At 45.6% G+C, this 20,628-nt stretch overlaps 1 protein-coding gene across 6 annotated transcripts in view; it reads right to left on the bottom strand.

Moving 5' to 3' along the window:
- The window catches only part of ATAD1 (ATPase family AAA domain containing 1), a 791,357-nt gene that overhangs the window by 466,335 nt on the left and 304,394 nt on the right, over positions 1-20,628 (bottom strand). For all 6 annotated transcript variants that reach the window (XM_069611287.1, XM_069611289.1, XM_069611286.1 and 3 more), the window contains one exon: positions 15,955-16,075. In XM_069611287.1, the coding sequence (XP_069467388.1) occupies positions 15,955-16,075 (121 nt within the window). The remainder of the gene's footprint in view (positions 1-15,954; positions 16,076-20,628) is intronic.

Raw genomic sequence — 20,628 nt, 5'->3', positions numbered from 1 at the left:
GGCTCATTTTGGAAGGTGTTTTGTGCACTTACCTGATGCAGACCATGCTGCAAGATTCAGGCCTCCCCGAGACCTGAAAGGGACTATTTTTTCATTGGGACTATTTTGCCACTCGGGCGTGGCCAGGGAAGGATACTTACCTGGAACTACTTTGGGGGCTATTTAAGCCACGGCCAGACAGTAGCTCACGCTTCGCGTTGTTCTGCATCCATGCAGCTGAAAGCTCACCGTATCTGCTCCTGCATCTGGTCTCCAGCCACGCCCGCCTCGATCCTGGAACACCTGTAAGGAAAGAAGAGAAGAGAAAGGTGAAAACCAAGAATTTTATCAAACTTCTTACCTGCATCCGGAACCTTCACGCCAGCGTTCCTGAGAAAAGAATTTCATTTAAAAGCACCGCGTTGCTCGCTGCAGCGCCGCACTTCACTCACCTGTCCTCGGGAGTTCTTCTGGCTCCACCACGACTGTCTGCACCGGTCACCACATCTCTGCGCCTAGGGGAGAGAAGAAGAGACAAAAGGTGAGCAGAAGGAACATATGAGGAAAGCCTAATTTTCCGCCATAACACTTACCGGTCTTCTGTTGGTGGACCATTCCTCATTTCGGGTCGGCGCCGCTTCGTTGGCAGGTACCGCACCCCGGCCCCTATGGGGAAAGGACAAAAGACATTACTGGAGGAATATAAAGACATTAAGAGGGATCGCCCCCATCGCTAACTCACCTGAGTTTACCATCGGCAATTCAATCCCTCAACGCATCGCCTTCATTCTGCACCTGAAATAAAGGACAGATCACAGGTTAGGAAGGCAACAGAAAAGGAGGCTCTACACTTGAACTTTTGTACTCTTCATACTTACGGCGTTCCGCTTGGAAAAGTCAAGTGGATTTTGCCAGCGCCATTCTGAAAACCAGTGAAGTAACTGGACAAACACGCGCCCCTGCACCAGAAGCAGGATGGAGAGTTCATCCTTTCATACCATAAAGTGAGCTTCAACCGGGGATTTCGGAGGAAGTTAGAGAAGAACGAAGGGGGGAAGGGGGGAGCAAGCACTCTATTCTGCAGACTGTTAATCCCCTTTCTCATCTGCAGAAGGATATTCCTACGGGCCAGACAAGCAAGATTTGAGGGTCCTGTTCAGTCGGTGTTCCGAGTTCTGCGCATCACGCTCGAAGAGGCCACAGCAACCCAGACTAGACCAGCGCCTCCGTGGGAGTCAGGTGAGCGTTACACCCTCACAAGACATTGTGATGCAAATAACATTAACTTTCTGGACTTACATATTTCGTAAGAGTACAGACGTTAATACGATTTTATATGCTAACGAGGGCACTAGCGAGCCGACCAAGATGGCCGCTCTCCTCTGAGCTCCCAAGTGGCTCTCGATAAATCCTGACTCATCGCTGAAGACCCGGTGGGAACACAGTTTAATTCATCAACCCCAAGCAAAGCTGTAAGCCAATGCTCACAATCCGCCCGTCACTACAAGGTTTCAGACCCCCCCCCCCCCGGACCGTAACCTAACACCGCCGGAGAACTGTGCAGCTGTCGGGTGATTGGGCCTCCAGTGCACTGCTGCCACCAGAAAGATCTACATCGCAGCGACGAATGGAGCCCCAGACGAAGACAGTGTGCAGTATAACTTTGCGGAAGAGGTGCTGTGAGGTGCCCGTGCCTACTACACCGAAGGCCCTGCTAACACAACTTGCCAGCAGTAATCCGGAGCCAGGGCTGCGGAGACACGTCCGCTGTGAGGAGTGCTTGGGGAGCCCCTGGCCAATGCGATCCCTGCGGAGTGGGGAGAGTGACCGTGCAGCCTAACCTAGCCTCACAGCCGGGGCTCAGGGCAGTGATCCGGAGCCCATCCAAATCATGCCAGCGAGCGCAGGGCCAACCCCCTGACCGAGGCCGCGGAGAGGGTCGCCACTACCAGCCTAAAACCCTTCCGTCCTGCATCCGATCCCGGACGGTGTGGCGGCAGAGAAGGAGCGCCAGGACAGGACCTGGCGGTCGCGGCAGTCGTGTAACGCCTCCTCTGCCATCCTAACCTCCAAAGCCGGTGGCGACCTGGGGAGACCTCACCCCCTCCGACCGGCACATCGTGAATTCAGGAGGGTAGGTGTGTGGCACCCACAGAAGCGGCCCTCGCCCGCCCAAAAGGTACTGTGCCCCGCAGCGTGCTCCGCCAGCGGCGTTCTCAGCCCTGACGATTTTATATGCTAACATCTGCCACAGAAGATCAACTGTAATTAACATACCCATAGGGAAATTCCACCGGGGGTGTAGAACTTGCAGCCAAGATAAACGGTTTGAAAGAGTGAACTCCTGACCGAGTGGTTTTGGAAGAGAGGGTTCTCTGAAACTGATAAGTATGGCACAGGGCAAAATCAAAACAATTAACAGATCAGACATGATAGTCTGTACACCAAAAGCCCAAATTGGGAGAGATCGAATCAATATAGTCACACAGTTCTCAAAAGACTTACATGTACTACACAGAATTATGCTGAAGCACTGGCATCTGTTGCATATTGACAAGGACCTGCTACCTTATATAGAAAGCAGATCAAAATAGGAATTCACAAGGACCATGACCCTGAGAAACAAACTGCACGTCATTTTTAGACAAGCAGAAAAGAGACCGGGTCTGACTGGTTGAAAACAACAAGGGGCTTTCATAATTGTGGATCCTGTAGAATGAACAAACATGCTTGCAAAGATTGTGCTAGTTTCAAATACAAAGATGATTTAGAGATTTCTATCAAGGACTTCATAAACTGCAGAGCACCACATGTATTATATGCGATTATATGCAATAAGCAATAAACTGTACATAGGAAGTACCATTAGGCAGCTTCGAATACGTATTCGAGAACACCTGACAAATCTTGACAGCCAAGATCCAAAACTGCCATTGGCTTTACATTGGCAGGAATACAATCAAATGCACAATATGAATTATTTGAAAATTATTGGCTTAATGAAAGCCAAATGAACTGAACGTGGAGGTGATCGCACACTTAAACTTCGACAGATGGAATCTAAATGTATATTTCGTTTAAGATGCACCAGAGATGGTTTAAACAAGGAACATGAAATTAATGTGTTTTTGTGAGGATACTAATTATGTTTGCCTTTTAAGATGTACCACAGATGGTTTATGTAAGGACTATGAAATGAATGTGTTTTTGAAATCAGACTAACATTGCACATGACATTGGTTACATTTTGATGATGTATACCTTTCAGAACCTATTTACTCCTGGCTCACAAGCTTTCATGGACGACTTGTTACAACACATCTGGTGTTTCATAATATGTTCACTACTCTATAACTCTTAATGTATAAGACTATACATTTGAAATGGAATGTATACATTTACATATATACATAGTTTCTGGCAACATTGGTTGAAGAGCTTATACTAATTGATGGTGCGCACTTACGGTGAGCACAAGAAGAGATTTCTGGTGCAGTGCGTTGCATACATGTTTCAATGGAATGGGATGGATCGTGCATCCACATGGTACTTCTCATATTTAAATGGGTATACTCATTGCTACTTTAGCAATTTAGATCAAGGGGAACTCAAGTCCCAACGCCCTTTGCACACGCCTACTAGTGACGACGTTGCGCTAACACACGGACGTCACCCGATATTTAATAATAAAGAAAATGGCAGCCGCATGCTAGATGCACGCGGACCACCACAGGCGATTCCTGACAGGACACCAAAGGTTAATTATTAAGTACTGTAGAGGGGACCATCTCTCACTTATATTTTTCTCCAAGTACCTGACAAGAAAACTTAGTCTAAAAGAGGGACTCTGCATATTGTTACTACAATAATGGCAACTCTATTATTACAGGTTTCCAACTAATATTGGTCCTGATATACATTATTCATAACAACACTGAGGCCTTAAGGTACTGCAACCCTACCTACTATTACTCACATCCGGATATATATACATGCCAAACAGATTGAGATACTGTGATCCAATCTACAAGTGAAGGGACAGAGAAGACATAAAAAACTGAATTGCAGACAGAACTCAAAATGACTATTCCACATCACATCTAACATGGTATGTGTCCAATAACTTTTTGCAAGGGGCGGCACTCTCTTGCCCGTTACGGTTTGCCATGTATTGCAATATCTTGGAAGATTAGCACTTAACCCACACTGACCCTAAACTCTACCTGGAATGTTTATCTCACCCAATGAACTGCAGGTATTAACATATGAGAACTATAGGTGAGCATTTCATCTCGGTTTTAATTTACAACACAATGGTAATAGGATTTAATGACTAAGCTATGGGACGGTGCTCAACTAATTTCAACTAACACCACTTAGGTTTGCATAGTATCACTGCAGATATTAGAAGGACAATACTAAGCAAGGCATGTGTGTGCACAATCCATCCGGCTCCTCTTACTAATTTTGCATTTGGAACAATACCACTATAATCGGTTAGCGCATTAAGAGACTGTGGGAATTACCCACTGTATATTGGCTATTTAGCCCCTTTTTTGTCCAACTGCCTATATAAGAGGTACTGTAGTATATCTGTTATTTAAAGGGGATGTATATATGTTTGATATTTTGGGACCAAAGTATTTAATATGTTTGTTTCCTTTCCATTCGCCTCCACTCCCGTTTTTGGTATGTATCATTAAACTTATATTGCACTGGTATGTACTGAATGCATTATGATTTTTTTTAAAAATGTGGTTACAAAAATGTTGGGTAAATAATTATATGGTAACCATGTGAACTGACACTAATTGGTGCACAAACCGCTTTGAAAAAAAGACGCAAAATCGAAACATGTTGGCTAAGCGTGAGGTGCTAGTAGTATATATACACTATATATGCTCTATGGTTTGGGGATTGCCACAGACTAATAGCCACGCGGCTAGCCGCATCGTTGTTTGAAATTTGAGTCTCAGCGCATCTGGACATGGGTCACCCCACCTCCTTTTGCCGTAGAAGTATCTGGTGATGGTAACCTTGTCCTTCCCGCGCTGGGTCTCGCAGCCACGGCAAACTCAGCAGGATCAACGTTGTGCAGCCTGGCCTTCTTTTGGACCCCATGAACGGGGCATCCTCAAAGGACCTCAACCTCTTTTCTGAGAGAGTTCATTCCTGGAACCGGCCAGTCCTAAGTGCAGCATGACCATGCCCTGAAGCAGAGTCAGAGGCTTAACCCGATTTCAAACAAGCCGCCAGCATGCTCTCGTGGTCTTTCTTTGTCTTCTTCGAAAAAACCTGACAGACCTTGCATCCCTCCTCATCATGGTCCGGATGCAGGCAATATAGACATTTATGATGTCGATCTTCGAAGTACGCATTCCTCAATCCACACTTGGCGCAGAGTTTGAAGAGACATTTCTTTTCTTCGGTCATAGTCAAAAGGCACGAAGTAGGCTCAGGCCCGGGCTTTCTCAAAACTCGCTGAAAATCTGCGATGTAGTTTGATCTTCGCAAAGAGCAGGTCCCTGCTTACGGTAGTCAACCTCTGGTCGAACGATGTAACAAAAATCGGTCAAAATGTACTAAACTTTTTTTGAAAAACACTTGAAAATAGGACAAAATTGCTGGCAGAGCAACCAGGGGACTCCCAACACTGAAGCGTGCAGTAAAAATATGAAGATGGCCACCAGGGGTGGAGATTAGGGAGAGGACTCATTTGATGGGGGCAGTATGACCCAGAGGACAGTGATTGGTTTAGAGGAGAAACACAGTTTTTAAAGCGAAAGTGAAACTATTTTCTTTTACTGAGGATTCACAGCCTGACAACAGGGAATATTCATGAGCATATGAATCCATGCCAGACCCCACGCTGGAAAACTTTGGGTTAAACCCTTGTTAGGCAAAGTTTGAATGCAGTACCCACTGGGAACACTATAAGCAACTATGACTACAGGTCAAACCAGCCTTGGTATAAATATGTACTACAAAGTCTTGGTAGCATGTTGAGCAGCCAGGCATATCTCAAGAGGGGAAATGTGAGCAGTAATGATGTTACAGAGGTCTATAATCACAGGTGTTCAAATAAACTCATACACTCAAGGTTTCTTGGTTAAATACTTATTAATTTATGAACCATTCAATTATAAAACATTCAATAGAAAGAGGTAATCATATAATAACACAAATATACTTCAATACTGTACACTCCAAGTTTCTGAATCAGATCAGACCCTTTTGGGATGGCCCACAGACACAACCTACAATCACAGATAACTTTAGTAACAAGGGTGCTGGGGACATGAATATCTTAGTGACATTCAGAATACTTTTCAAGAGGAGTAAAAGGCAAAGGTTATTAAAACATAAAAGGTTACAATTATTCTTAGACAGTGCAAATATTTTGAGTTCACCAGAAGAGTCCGTTCAATTCAATAGGCTAGGCCAAAGTCAATGGGCTAAAGTCTTGGATAGGACAAAGCAGTTCTGGTAAGTAGACAGAAAAGTCTCTGCACAAGTTCTTAGAAGTAGTTTGTAGAAAGAAGAATCATATGTTGGGTCACAAGCTGATTAGGCCTGCGAGTTGCAAAAATTCAAAGCACTTTCACATCGAGAGGCAAGTACTCTGTTATTTTACAGTACCTTACAATGAAGAAAAAGAGGCAGATTATGACTTCTGTTCCTGCAGATCTCGCTGTACCGGGCCTCAGTCGTGGGGACAAGAGGGAGGACGTCGGGGGACTCCTGCACTCCACTGGGTCTGTCAAAGGCTCGCAACTGACAAACTTCAATTCCGGTGGCTGTAATCAAAGCACAGAAACTGGTGTCCCTCTCCCTGGTTATACGGTTTCCTGCAGCACTATGAGGAAATTCAAGCAGCTCCAAGATTAGGTGTCCAGGTGGCTTAATGTCGAGTTGATTGGTCCCACCAACTCAAAAGGGAGAAGTCGTCCTTGCAAGGGCTTCTCTGTCGAGGTTAACTTGGTGATTCAGACCTGGAGCTGGGCTTCACCGGGCAAACCAACGGTCCAGGAGTTGCAGGAGCCGTCCTCTTCAAGCTCGTCTTCGGTTCTTTCGTTCCAGTGGTCGACTCTGCCTTCCAAGCCAAGAGACTCGTTTTTTATTCAGTTATCTCCCATTCATTCCAGCCTAGCTGTCACTCACCCAGCAGGGTGGCTGTCCTTGCCGGACAGTCAGCAAGCCAATCACCAGAGAGTGTATTTGGGTCTCGTAGGAGGCTAAGCACAGGGAGTTTTTCGGGCACCTCCCTCACTTTTTGCCCACCCCAGACACTCGGGCACCAGAGGCGGTCTTCACTGCTGAAGCCCGCCAAAGGCGAATGAACAAAGGGACCAAAACTGGTTTTGCGTGCAGAGAAACTCTAGAAGGACCTTTCCAAAAAGAAAAAGGCGAAAAAAGAAGACCGGCACCCGTTTAAACAAAGGGGGTTCAGACACCATCTTGAAAAACATGGCTCCTGCGATTTAACGTTACCGGAGCTACGAATAGTTTGCGGTCGGGAAAAAATCATGGTAGTTCGTTGTAAAACCACTGCCACCAGCCATTCTGAGAGGAAAGGGTAGCATTTGACTGCTACATGAGTATCTAGAGATAGGGAATATTAAGTAACCCCTCCAGCATTTATTGTAAGATAGGGTGTGCTGGGTCTAGGAATTTAAAAATGCTAGTAAAGTCAATTTCACTTTACTTACTCTGGGAAACAGTAGTTTATCCCAGAGAAGGTATTTAAAACTTGGGAAAGCCTGAAAAAGTTTCCCTGTGCCACTGCACTGAGGGTGCTGTGTGACCCAAATGAAAAGATGATGCCTATGGAGTTGGTTAGACTCCATAACCAAAGAAAACAGAGATAAAACACATATCAAAATACAAGAGAGTGGGAAAAAGGCTCACACTCTCTCCAGCTAAAAAAATAAAGTCCTCAAAATCCAGCAAAGTTGCTGGGGGGTCTCTAAGGTGAAGGTAATTGGCACATTCTTGAGAATTCTACGTCACAACCCTACCATAAGTCAGACAGACAGATATGGCTTATTGATGTATGATATAGCCTTCACCCAAAGTACATGCGCAGTAACTTACTATTCGGCCAATTTTGCAGCCTAAGGAGAAACAGAGTATTGATCTGTTGAACTCCAACCACTTATCCCACACTCCCCCAAACTTCTGTGGGCAGCCCCTGTTCCTATGCACTCCAGTTCCGCACAATAATCCATGTCTTCCCGCCATTTATGTATTCTGGGTGGGGTTGGGTTGCCCCAGTACACTGCCAGTGATCTTTTGCCCAGCATCAACACTGTTATCAGACATTTCTCCCCGCTAGAATACCCTGTATCCCCCACACGTTCAAGAGTGCCACCTTTGGGCATGCTGGAATTGGCTCGCTGACCACCCTGGACAGGCAGTCTTTGATCTGTCCCCAGAACGACTGCACAGCGGGGCCCTCCCATAGCTGGTGGAAGAAGGTTTCCACATTACACCGCACTGGGGATCAGCTGTCTTACCCATCAGGTGGAGGCAGACCCTGCAGTAGTACATCTTGTCTAGGATCTTATATTGTATTAGACGTAGTCGCGTGGATATGCCTGCCTCCCTTGGTGACATTACCGCTTCTGTCCAGTCTTTCTCCTCCATACTACCCACCTCACCCTCCCACTTCCCCCTTAGTTTCAGCAGGGATTTTGGAAGTAAAATTGTTGATCATATGATATAGTTGTGATATTGATTTCCCTTTATTCCCTCCTTCCAGTAGGTTATCGGGGACCTCTCGGGAACCTCCCATGTGTCTCATTTTTCCTGTCCCATTGTGTGCTGCAGCCTTGCATAGGTGTAGCTGTCCCGGTCCTGTAGACCGAATCCCTCCTGCAACCCTTGGAGAGATATAAACCGGCCATGTATTATGTCGTCTTTCATCCTCCTAATCCCTTGGTTTTGCCATCTCTTCTGCACACCCAGTTTGTGAACCTCTGGCAGAGCCGGGTTTCCCAATATGGGGGCTTCCCTCATCACTACTCCTCCCCATCGCTCTGAGTGCTGCCACATTCGCTGCTAGCTCGCAGACCCCGGTTGTGTCATCCTCGATTGGTGGTGCCCCTCCATCTACCACCTGCAGGGGTGACCTAGTCCCCATAATCCTCACCTCCCGCTAGACATGTGGCCAGGCCCTACCCCCAAACAGCCACTAGTTTATTGCTATGAGCTGAGAGGTCCAGTAGTAGTAGTGCTGCACGTTCGGAATCCCCATTTCCGACATCCCATACAGACCTGTTCAATGTGTTAAGTGCTATGCGGGGGGGTTTTGTGCCCCATATAATCTCTCTCTGCACCTTCTCTATGGTGTGGAATACCCCGCCCGGCACATTCCCTGGGGCATTCTGTAGAACGTAAAGAAGACGTGGCAGCGCTAACACTTTGAAGAGGTTTGCCCTTCCCACCATTGAAATGGGAAGTGTCGCCCAGTGTTTGGCGTCACCCCCGAGCCTATCTAGGACCGGATCGAGGTTATGAAGAAATTCCGATTCACATAACCCCACTACAATGCCCAGGTATTTTATAGAGTCCTGCGCCATCATTAGCGAGCATCCCTCTGGTATAGCCTCCCGCTCCCCTTTTACCGGCATGAGTTTGTTCCAGTTTATCTTGCGGCCACTCACTTCTCTGAACTTGCAAAACATGGTCCTAACTCTCGGCCCTGACCGCATCGGCCCCCCAGGTATAGAAGTACATCATCTGTGTACAGAGATATGCTGTCTCCCCGTCCTTCGGGCCATACTGAGCCTCGAAGGAGGGGGTCCGCTCTCACCCTTATCACAAACGACTCCATCGCCAGCAGGCAGGAACAGAAGGGGCGAGAGAGGACATCCCTGCCTGGTGCCCCCCTGCAAAGGAAATGCATCCGAAACCCAGCCGTTCACCAGCATAATTGAGATTGAAACAGGGATTAGAGTACAGATTCCACCAGAACATATGGGATGGATTGCCCCTAGAACTCGATTAGCATTGAAAGGCATTCAAGTGCTAAGAGGGATCATAGATGCCATTAACCAAGGAGAAATAAAAGTAATTCTAATGACTAGTGGAGACCAAATCTTACCGATTCATAAGGGAGATCGAGTAGCCCAATTGATTATTGTACGAGTTAAGTTGTCCATGATCAAAAAGGGGGAACCCCCACAGTTTTAACTACTTTTGGGGATCATGGTTTTGACTCTTTAGTCAGCCTGGGACCAGGTGCAAAAGTGTGGGTCGAAAAACCAAGTGGTCCACCGGTACCCGCAGATGTCATTGCATCAGGCAAGGGCCAAGCAGTCTTAGTGATGGAACCTGGCAAGGAAAGCTGAGTTATGTGCCTGCAGACAAATGTTACTTAAGCAAGTGATTATCAACACGGATACCTCTTTTCTGGGTTTTATTTGTAGATCCTGTGTCTGGCTGGTGTAATTGTGGGACTAAATGGGACTCCTTTCAGGAGAGTCCAGCAGCATGCTTCAACCAATCTGAAATGTCTTATCTGTACAAGTGATCCATGCAAGTCTGTTGATGATGACAAATTATATCCAAAGGCAGACAGGTGTCGATGCCAAAACCCCAGCAGACCGAAGAACGGGATTCGTGGAATGTGAAGGACGCGTCAGTTGTGAACACAGACTACGTTGATTTTGGCTGTGCAAGAGATGTCCTTAGAGCGGCAATATTCACGGATGATTGCCCAAATGGAGAACACGTGGGCACATCTAGCACGGCAAGTTTTAAACATTTCACATTTCGGCCTGAATGACGTGCATCATGCAGAAGCTTTGTTGACTACCTGTTTAGTAGCAGTGCCAACGCCTGCTCCGGACCGGAGGCAAATTTTAAGGCCCATGCACAATGATTCTTCAGTACAGGATTCCGATGTACGGCAGTCCTTTTCCTTCTACGAGTATTGCAAGTTTTGCCAAGAAACAAATCGCAAATGTTACTCAAGGCGATGTTTGCTATCGCATGACCAGTGAACCGAAAGAAAATGGTAAATGCCAACAACTGAACTTAACTGGAGAAATAAATCAAACTGTTTGATAGGAGGTTGTGTGCACAAGTTCCTAGCATGTGTACCAATGTAAACAATATTATGACCTATAACTACACAGTGGTAGCTGCCAGTCATCTGAATCATATGAAACTTCCAACAGGATGGCTTTTTTCATGTAGCAACATCACATACACACATACATTCCAGCTAACATTTCTGGAGGTCCATGTGTCTTAACCCGATTAGGGTTAATGATGCTTTCTTTACACCCAGCAGTATATCGAATCAAAAGATCAACTTTCAAATCTGTAGGGCTATCCCCAAATTGTGATTCACATGTGCATTTGTTATCAGAGGCTGAGGTATTAGCACTGGCCTATTCATTATTGGGTTTAGCTGCTGGAGGCTATACATCTTTAATCAAAATAGCATGTTTAGTAGTGAAAGGACTCAATCACACTTCTCAGGCGTTAGAGGAGTTGCTCCTTGATAGCAAAATTATTAGAAAGGCAGCTTGGCAAAACCAAGCTGCCACTGATTATTTGTTGCTGAAACATAACCTGGGTTTTAACGCAGTTGAAGATATGTGTTTTAATCTGAGCGATCATTCACAATCAATTGAAAGCCATGTTCATGGTTTGAAAGACTGGATATCCCAAGTGTCTCAAGATCATGCAGGGAATTTGTGGGACTGGATATTTTGCGTGGATTCCCGATATTGGGAGTACCCTGCGTTATGCCTTTGTGTGCATTTCTGTGATACTAGTTATTATAATTGCTTGTTGCTGTTGTATTCAATGCATTCACAAACTTAGTTCATCGTCCTGGGCATCATCATAGTTGTCATTGTCGCCCCTTTTTTTACAGACCGAGGGGAATCTGGGCCTTGGGACACGGTTGCCAGCGGATCCCCCTCACCCCCGTGTCGGAGCCACAGACAGGTCCAATGGCTGTTGAGGGGGAGGATTGGTGGTACAGGAGTAAGGTGGATGGGTCAGAACGATAGGTAAGGTCAGCACCGGTGCAGAGACCGGAAGGGCAGGACGAACAGGAGAGTACCCTAGGAGCCCCTTCATCTGAAGGAGTGCATGAGGAGGTGGAAGCGCTAAAAGAAGTTGTCTTCAGCAGCGCCGGGTCCCTAGGTGCCCGGCCCTCTGAGGCGCTGGGCCTCTGCTCCTGGTCAAGACGCTGCAGTGCCAGGTGCGTGTTGCCGTATGGCTGTAATGGGTAGATGTAGCCCTGAGGGGACCAAAAACCTGCACCATAGGATCCGCTGCCGCTTCCCGAGGGAAGGGGGCTGGGATCATCCTGCAAAGCCCATTCGATGGGTGAAAGCACTGGCAGGCCCTGAGCCGGATCCAAGATGGCCGCCTGCCTGGCAGGCTCTGCCATGTGCTGCTCTGCCTTTTTAAAGTCTTATGCCATGCATGGGGTGGAATTGGTGCGGAGGCCCTGGGCCAATAGAGGCCTCAGACACGAGAGGACAACGCTTGGGTCTTGCACCCGAAGCAGAGACGTCAACCTCCGATATCCCTCTGGTATTTTGTATTTGGATTTATTTATATTTTATATAGCGCCTTAAGCCAAGGCACTGAACAGAGAAGCGAAATACGGCACAAATACTGGCAGGCACTGAGCCCTCAGCCAGACAGCCAGTAGTCGTAACGGCCTTACTCACAACCTCAGAGCAAGCTCAGGAACCAGGGCCATCAGTCATGCTGGACCTAACCGAGGACAGACTCTTGAGGTGGCACTTGATGATCCCTTACCCCCTGGGGTAGAAGGAGGATGAACTTGATTGCTCCTCCAAAGACAGCCTGGTAAGGCCCCCTGAGCCCCTCAGCTTGGGAGCCGGTAGCCTGGACAGCCTCAGGTCTGTCCCCGGAGCGCCCGGAAGAGCACCCGGCCCCTTGGCTTGGCAGTCAGAAGCCTTAGCGGCCTCGGGCCTGCCAGAATCTGAGGAACCCCGATCCGTGGGAACCCTGCAGAAGGAGTCGCTGTGCTGCCATGCTGAACAGAGGGCCTACCTTGTCTTGATGAGAGGTCCTGGAGACTAAGTCCTTAAGGTGGGGCGGAGAAGTGTAGATCATCTCCCGCCACTGCGACAAATGATTCTTCAATGCCCTGTGACAGAGCAATGCAGGCCGAACATGAGTCCCAGCGATGGTCAGGCCCCAAACACTCAAGGCATAGTGCCTGTGTCTCGGAACCCAGGAACGAACAGTCGCATGAGGCACAGCTTGTGAAACCTCCTGCGACTGATCTGTGGCAGTGCGCTATACTAAAGTAAAAGCGGAAGCTACATTTTTCGTTGCCAAAGGTTCCGGTATTGTCCCCATGTTGGGGGATACCGCAAGGAAAGGGCGACGATATGCGATAATTATGTGGAAATAAGGGGTTATTCCTGTCCCCTCATTTTTTCATTGTCTAATTTGATTTAATTCAGATTTTCTTCAAACCAATGGAGTAAGAGTCGCCCAACAGACCAGCTGTAACAACCAAGCCTTACCTTTTGTCTTATAACTATGAAAAGTGAATTACGAGGCAGACGCCTATCCCTGAGATTCTGAAATGTTTGTGTTGTGTAAAGAAAACTCAGGATGGGAGGGAACTGTGAACATTCTGTCTTGAAATGCATCTCCCTCTGCGACCCTCCTCCGGCTACCCATGATGGTAACCATAACTCTCTACACACTGCCTGTAATATTTGTAAATATCCGTTTATCCTGTATTATCTGTAATTACCTGTATATACCCTTTCTGTAATTATGGTTTGCAAGTACGTGATCTTATACTATGATTTTGTAACCAAGCTTCGCACATTCTTGTAACTGATGCGCCCCGATACCCCTGGGTCTGAAGCGCATTATAAATAATAAACAAACATTATCCATTTGGAACCTTTTTGTTAGGAGTGAACAGTTTCCTTTGAACTTATCTGTGCACTTTCAAGGTCAGAGACATATCCTTAGCACCTTATAGTTACTTTTATATAGGGCTAGGATAGGATTTCGGAACACAGCACATTTTGCTTTGGCCATCTTGACACACAACAGACCTTTAAGTTTGGTTGAGGTGGGGACATACCTACTAGAGTAGGGATAGTGAAGCATTTTCCAACCCTTTTATTATTTCAATAAAAGTTTGTAGCAATCACTATGAGACATCTGTGTCCGCGTCTCATTCCTGGTACCTCACATATAGCTCTAATTTGCTTTATTCTATTATAGTAGCTTTCTCAGTGTACCTTCTTGTACATGCTTTCATCCTTAAAACGAACCTTGTACACTGATAACATCCTCCTGGCCATCATCCTTAATAATATGTACTGGTACTGTCCTTACTGCTCTTTTTAGGATAGTCAACTCCTCCCTAAGTGAGGGTAGGTTCCCAAATGTCTTAAAAACAGGGTTTATATGTCCACTCCTTAAAAACAAATAAAAAACCGGAATACCTATCGAACTACCAGCCGCTTGCAAGCTTTTATCAGCCAAGTTATCAAGAAGACAGTAGTTAACCAATTACTTGCAAAAATCACCCAACTCGGTCTGTTTGGAATTACCAATCTGAATTCCACCCCAAAAGATACAGTGAAACAGCTACCTTTAGGTGGTCGATGACGCCCTTCAGATTATCGATGAAGAGTTGTGCATGCTAGTTCTCCTGGGCCTCTCTGCTGCATTCGGCATATGCAAGCAACACACACTACTCCATCGCCTTGCACACAGTAAGGGCTTCTCTGGTGCTAAAATTGTTTATACCTTACTTATTTGGGAGACACCAGGCTGTCCAAATGGTCTCCCACATTTCTAAATGTTCCTGCGTCACCAATGGAATCACTCAGGCTTCCATTCTCTCCCTGGCCATCTAACATCTATATGGAACTGCTAGGCTCACTCCTCTACAACCACTAAATCATGATACAACAGTATGCACATGATATACTGGTGTACCTGAAGGTCATGGGGACACAAGATAGCGCCGGCAATGATGTGATTCAGTACCTCGTGCCTTAATTACAAGGCTACCAACAATGGTACGCAGGGCTACCTGGTGGCCAAACTAAAAATATCAGGCTGCACACAGTCATCTCGCAGTAAGATCACCACCAAACTGGAAACGAGATTAGCTCCTCGGAAGAAGAAAGCTAGGAAACAGTCCTTCTCAGACTATGCTCCGGTCCTCTGGAACTCCACCCGGGTGTCAATCCAGACAGCTCCAAGTCTTCTTCAGTGTATAATAGAACTGCAAATCTGTCTCTTTTTCACCAACACCTTGGTGCAACCTAGATTACACCTTTGTGTAACCTAGATTCCAGCTGTCATCTGCGCACCTACATCAGTATATCGTGCTGTGATAATTACTACTAATGTTTATGTCATGACTAGAAAACTCTAGCTAGAAATGTTTTGATCTATAACCTGTAAATCACTCCGTTGCTCAAGAGTTATGTTCACGCTATATTATAATAATAAGAAATCAACTTTTCTAACGGTGGCCCATATCATTAAGCCAGTTGTGAAAAAAAAAGATTAGTGGCCTAGGAGAGGTTTTGTATTGAATTTCTTTTTAAAAGCCAACCATCTAAAGCTTTGTTGTAATTTACTTTGTGTACATTTTTTCGGCTTTGGGGGGGGCTCCCCTTCCCCATGTCCCGGCTTCCCCTTCACTATCACCCCCATCCCAAAACCCTCCCCCACCTTCCTTTTAATTAACTCACAAATACCTACAAAAAAATCAAAGCAGTTGGAACACAAATTAAATAGAACTCAAGTAATTTAGTTTGTGAAAAAAACAGGAGACCAGACTAAATCCATAACTGTCGAAAGTGATTGTCTGGGCTTAGCATGGTACATTTTGCCCACTCAAGCTATTTAGAAAAAGCATACGTTTAAAGTTTTGACTTCAATAATCGTTTATGTAGCAAGATTTAAATCCTGCTTTGTACTTACCCTTTGGAGGTTGCAAAAGCCTGGAATTTTCAAACAAATGTTTTTTCTGAATAGGTAGAATCACTGTATCTTTCAGGTCCGTTATGATTTCATCTAAACCTGCAATATCACTCCAAGTCACCTGAAATAATGAGGAAAATAAACCAATTTCAATATTCAAACGGTCTTAACTGTGGTACTACACAACTCCAACTCATTTGCCAACAGAGCTCACACAATGTTTAAAGAAGCCTCAAATGAATGGAAACAGTACCTATGAAAAAGTATTTCCAAAGCAAAACACCTTTTTGCCCCTGTATTACTGAAGCATTCATAATATCGGTTAGGATGAAAGTCTGCACTTGCGGCTCTAGGAGGAGTCCCCTGATCCTACTGCTAATTCTGAACTGGTTCACTGACATTTTCCCCATAGCGGGTCCTCATCGAACATCTCAATAAGTGTGCTACTATGTGTTTTATACCCCAGAGAGATCTACGCATCTCAGTGTGGGGTGTTCAGAAAAGTTGATTAGTAATATCCTGGGCAAGTGACATTGCCTTGTTAGCTGCGAAAGCCCGGGGAGATTGTGACAGAAAGAATACATGGCAAGTCGGCCAGGCACATGCAAGTTCTTTTAAATTAACAGTGATCTTCCACGAGCACCTCAGAAGGACTTCCAAAACTAAACTTGACCTTCTTCGTGTGCAAGGAAGCAGATGTGGCCTTGCATGATATTGGCTGGCTTAAACTCAGGAAGCCTGAAGCAGGACAGCCAAGACCAGGTCAGGGCATTATTTGAAAAGGATGTCTGCATTGAAGGCTGAAATGAGATTGTGTATTTGCCTATGAAAGGCAGCAGAAAAGGTGTGAATGTGGAGACCCCAATGGTAAGGTGGATGCCTAAAGTTGAAAAGGATGCTCAAATGTGATTGGAGTGAGTGCAAGCTCTGCTTGAAACATTCCTATAATATAAGGGAGTCAAGACATAAATCTTTGCCAAATGCTAGGACAAGTCTGAAGGGCCGAGAAGCAACCTTTGCCCAAATACAAACCTATTGACGCTCTGCTGCTGCAACCTGCCCAAGATCAATTTCTGAAGGCAAAGTGCTGCTTTGATCTGAGGATTCCAACCATATGGACGAGATGGAACCATACGCGCTCATTCCACTTGGCTTGGCAGAGTCAGCTGGATTAAAAGCTTCCAAGATGCATTCTGCTCCGAGAAGGAGCATTCCTGCTTGCTATGCGGCATCTGACCTGCTGAGAGTTGTCCCATCTCTCCAGCTAAATTCAGTCAAATTAATCTCCAGTGAAACCTAGTTATGCGCACAAACGGTCAGAGATGTTAGTCCCGACGAGCAATCCACAGCCACGCAACTTTTATTGATTTGACGGCCAACCAAACTCCATTAATACAGGCCCACCCACACAGATGTGGATTGAAGTATCGAAGTGAATCTCACTCAGATTAAACCAGGTAGTCACCCAAGAGCATTTATCTGCACACGTCACACAAAGGATCATTTGTCTGCGCACCTCAGCATTGACTTCTTTAGGACAGATGTTTACCATTTAGAATACACACTGACTCTGGGACATCATAACCCTAACCTGGGTAACTTTGTTTCCTGAACGCCCAGGTTGATCCTGCACTCTCCCACATACCCTAACCTGGCAAGAGCACAACCTATATTGACTACTCAATTTGCAAAGCTTTTCACCAGTCATACTGCATTTCCTTTTTCCTGCACAGCAAAGATAAACATATATTTTGGGCAATCCATTATTTATATATTCCCCTACTTTATGTAAGAAAGTGAGTGCAGTACATTCAACAACATTGCTCCCCACCCGTGAGTGCTGGCTTGGATGACCACATTTCACACAAGGAGAGTCATGCGAGAGTAAGTATGTTGCCTAACTGAATAGACTGCTCTCAATGGAAGAGCAGAGAGAAATCCTCTGAATATCATGCATAGTATGGGAATGCACCTGTGAGACAGCCAGTGGATTGGCTACTGTTCTGGATCAAATGCTAGTATGCCATATGTGTGTTGCATCAGTCTGGAGCTGGCACAGGGCACCCGACAGAACCCCAGCCCATAATTTTCTTAGAGCACACCAACATGGGGTGCTCTGCTCCCAAAGGGAATTAGTGGGAATCTTTGAGCATTGAGGGGCTCAGCCGGAGGGGCCGTTAATACTTCCCAGACTACGGCTGCCTGGTCCTACGTCCCCTTCTATTCTGCTTCATCTTTTTGATGTTTGGTGGCCAAAACTGTATACTAGCAGCTTGCTCACTTGGTGCTGCTTTAGTCTAGCCATATGGGTCGGAAAAAGAGCTAGACTGTGGGAAAATCCTGCTTCAAAGGAAGGGGCAATTCCTCAGAAGCTAGCACAACGAAATTCAAAGTCCACCTCTTGTTTTGGTCACATGATAAGACAAATGGAGCCCCAGGCTTTTCAAAAGCCCAGAGTTGAGGCGTTGTATGCATCTGACGGTGAAGGCAGAGGCACATTGTCCTAAGGGAAGAGTGGAGACACCAGTCCAATTCCCTTGTGCAGAACGGAGAAGGTGCCACTGATATTGGGTAGGATGCGCCTTCACAGAAACGCTGACCGAGCCTGTAAGGTTGAGGCTAGTTAACTGTCCATCACAGCGTCACCAAAGATCACGAGATGAATGGAAACGCTGGTCAAGGTTTTTGGGCCAAGAAGAAATACGAACAAAGAGAATTATCTGGATCTGAAGGACAGAGAGAAACACAGAAATGAGCGGCGCACCTGGTGAGGTTGTGATCTAAAAGTAGAGAGGAGAGAACAGGAATGTGTTGAGGATAGCTAGTAGAGAGCAAAAAAATATCACTGAGTCAGAACAGGACAAAAAGCCGGTCGGAGAGAAAAGTAGCAGAAGGAAAGGAGAATCGCACCCCATTAAGGCACACCAGAGGGAAATGGGCAAAGAATTACGGTATCCAGTGATAATAGAGAATACAATTACCGAAAATGCTAGAACAGAGGAAGAAAAAAAGAGAAAAAAAAATCAAACATTTTAAAAATAGATATGGGGGTGTTATAAGAGAGGAAAAACAGGGGGGTAATGGGGTTGGTTTGAGCACAGAGAAACAAGGGCTTTGGGTGGGGTGAACCCTCCCGCCCCCAAAAAACAAACAAATGCGATATTTTTTCAATTTTCTTGTTTTCGCTGAAAAAGCACCCTCTGTTATGTATTCAATGTAATCCCTTAGAACCGAAACTACATGAGGAAAGTGAGTGATATACATGCTGGGACACAGTCCGGTATCAGCAATCAAGAGGCTTAACTGGTTATCTAATGCTTCGAAGAACAGTAAAGGAGCCCAATCCAAGTTTAACAGAAATTGAAAAAGCAAGTAATGATGCATGCTTGAAAGCATAGTCTGTTCTAAATCGAAAGGGCATTAATGAAGTTGGATGCAGACTGAACACAAAGATCAATCAAATAGAAGGATCATTTTGAAATAATAAGTTTGTTTGAATAGTGGACAGTAAGCAAAACATTCATTTCAAGTTTAGGAAAAGACTAAAGGAGGGAGTGAGTTACGGAACAAGTCTATGCTAGACTCAGCAGAATCGATAAAATGCAAGAGCTTTGTAACTTCCTTGATAGGTTGCTAGCTATGCAACTATGCTTAGCATTTACCCGATTTTCTTTGTGGGTAGAGATGTTGGGTTGGGGGAGGTACTGGCCCTTTCTTTTACATTAAGATGGGCTGGCCTGAGCAGCCAGGTGCTGTCTTGTGAAACTAAAAAGATCACAGACTCCAAGCACAATGTTGGAAGACACCTATGTCTATGTCTTCTTGTTATACAATTCTTATACACATATTCTTGGGGTTATATTGTCAGTTCTTCCCCCCAGCAATTCCATGCCTCGGACACTAAAAAAAATAAAAGGGGGTCAAGATATTTATAGAGGGAGCTACAATTTAGACCAACCATAAGTGTGACAGCAAGGGAAGGCATGTCATTATGAGTGGATAGGTGGGACGATGTAGAACTAATAATCTTCTAGCTATGTTGCACGTGTGGGTCATGCAGACATCATCCACGCTGCTCTAGCTAATGTATCTGAATTCATCAGCAGTGACCTACTATAAGAGAGGATTATAACCAAGTGATTGACCCAACTATGCACAAAACCACCCCCAGGCTACTAGAGAGGGATCTACGTTGGTCAGACTATTACATCATCTGTCATAGCTGGTCTTGGAGAATATGTGGCATCAATTTCATAGAGGACAAAGGGCCTATGCACACTATTCCCACGTCCAGTGGCTTTTTCATGGGAGAACTATTCCTGTAACGGAGTACCGGTCTTGAGGCCAGAAAATGTGGTCATAGGGACACTGGCTGCTGGGGGAAGGCGCACTCTCCCAGACTGACCCACACAGAAGATATATGCCCAATAACCTCTAAATTCAGGCCACTTACCCCAAATAACATTGATAAAAGTAATTTGGACAGAGCAAAGTTGAACCTGTGATGGCAGTTTGGAAGTCCTGCTTGCGAGAGGAGAAGAGCATACGTACGCAGCTGGCAATCTCAAAGATAGACTAACTACACTTTACACTATAGCACAGTAAAAGCAGTTCAACAAAGTAAACAATAAAATTGTAACATGTAAAGTGAAAAGAACAGTGAATTAAAACATG

The sequence above is a fragment of the Ambystoma mexicanum genome, chromosome 8 (assembly GCF_040938575.1).
Source record: "Ambystoma mexicanum isolate Mex_15411 chromosome 8, UKY_AmexF1_1, whole genome shotgun sequence".
NCBI classification, from domain to species: domain Eukaryota; kingdom Metazoa; phylum Chordata; class Amphibia; order Caudata; family Ambystomatidae; genus Ambystoma; species Ambystoma mexicanum.
The sequence above is the reverse complement of the archived record's forward strand: the minus strand, read 5'-3'. Positions and strand labels throughout refer to the sequence as shown.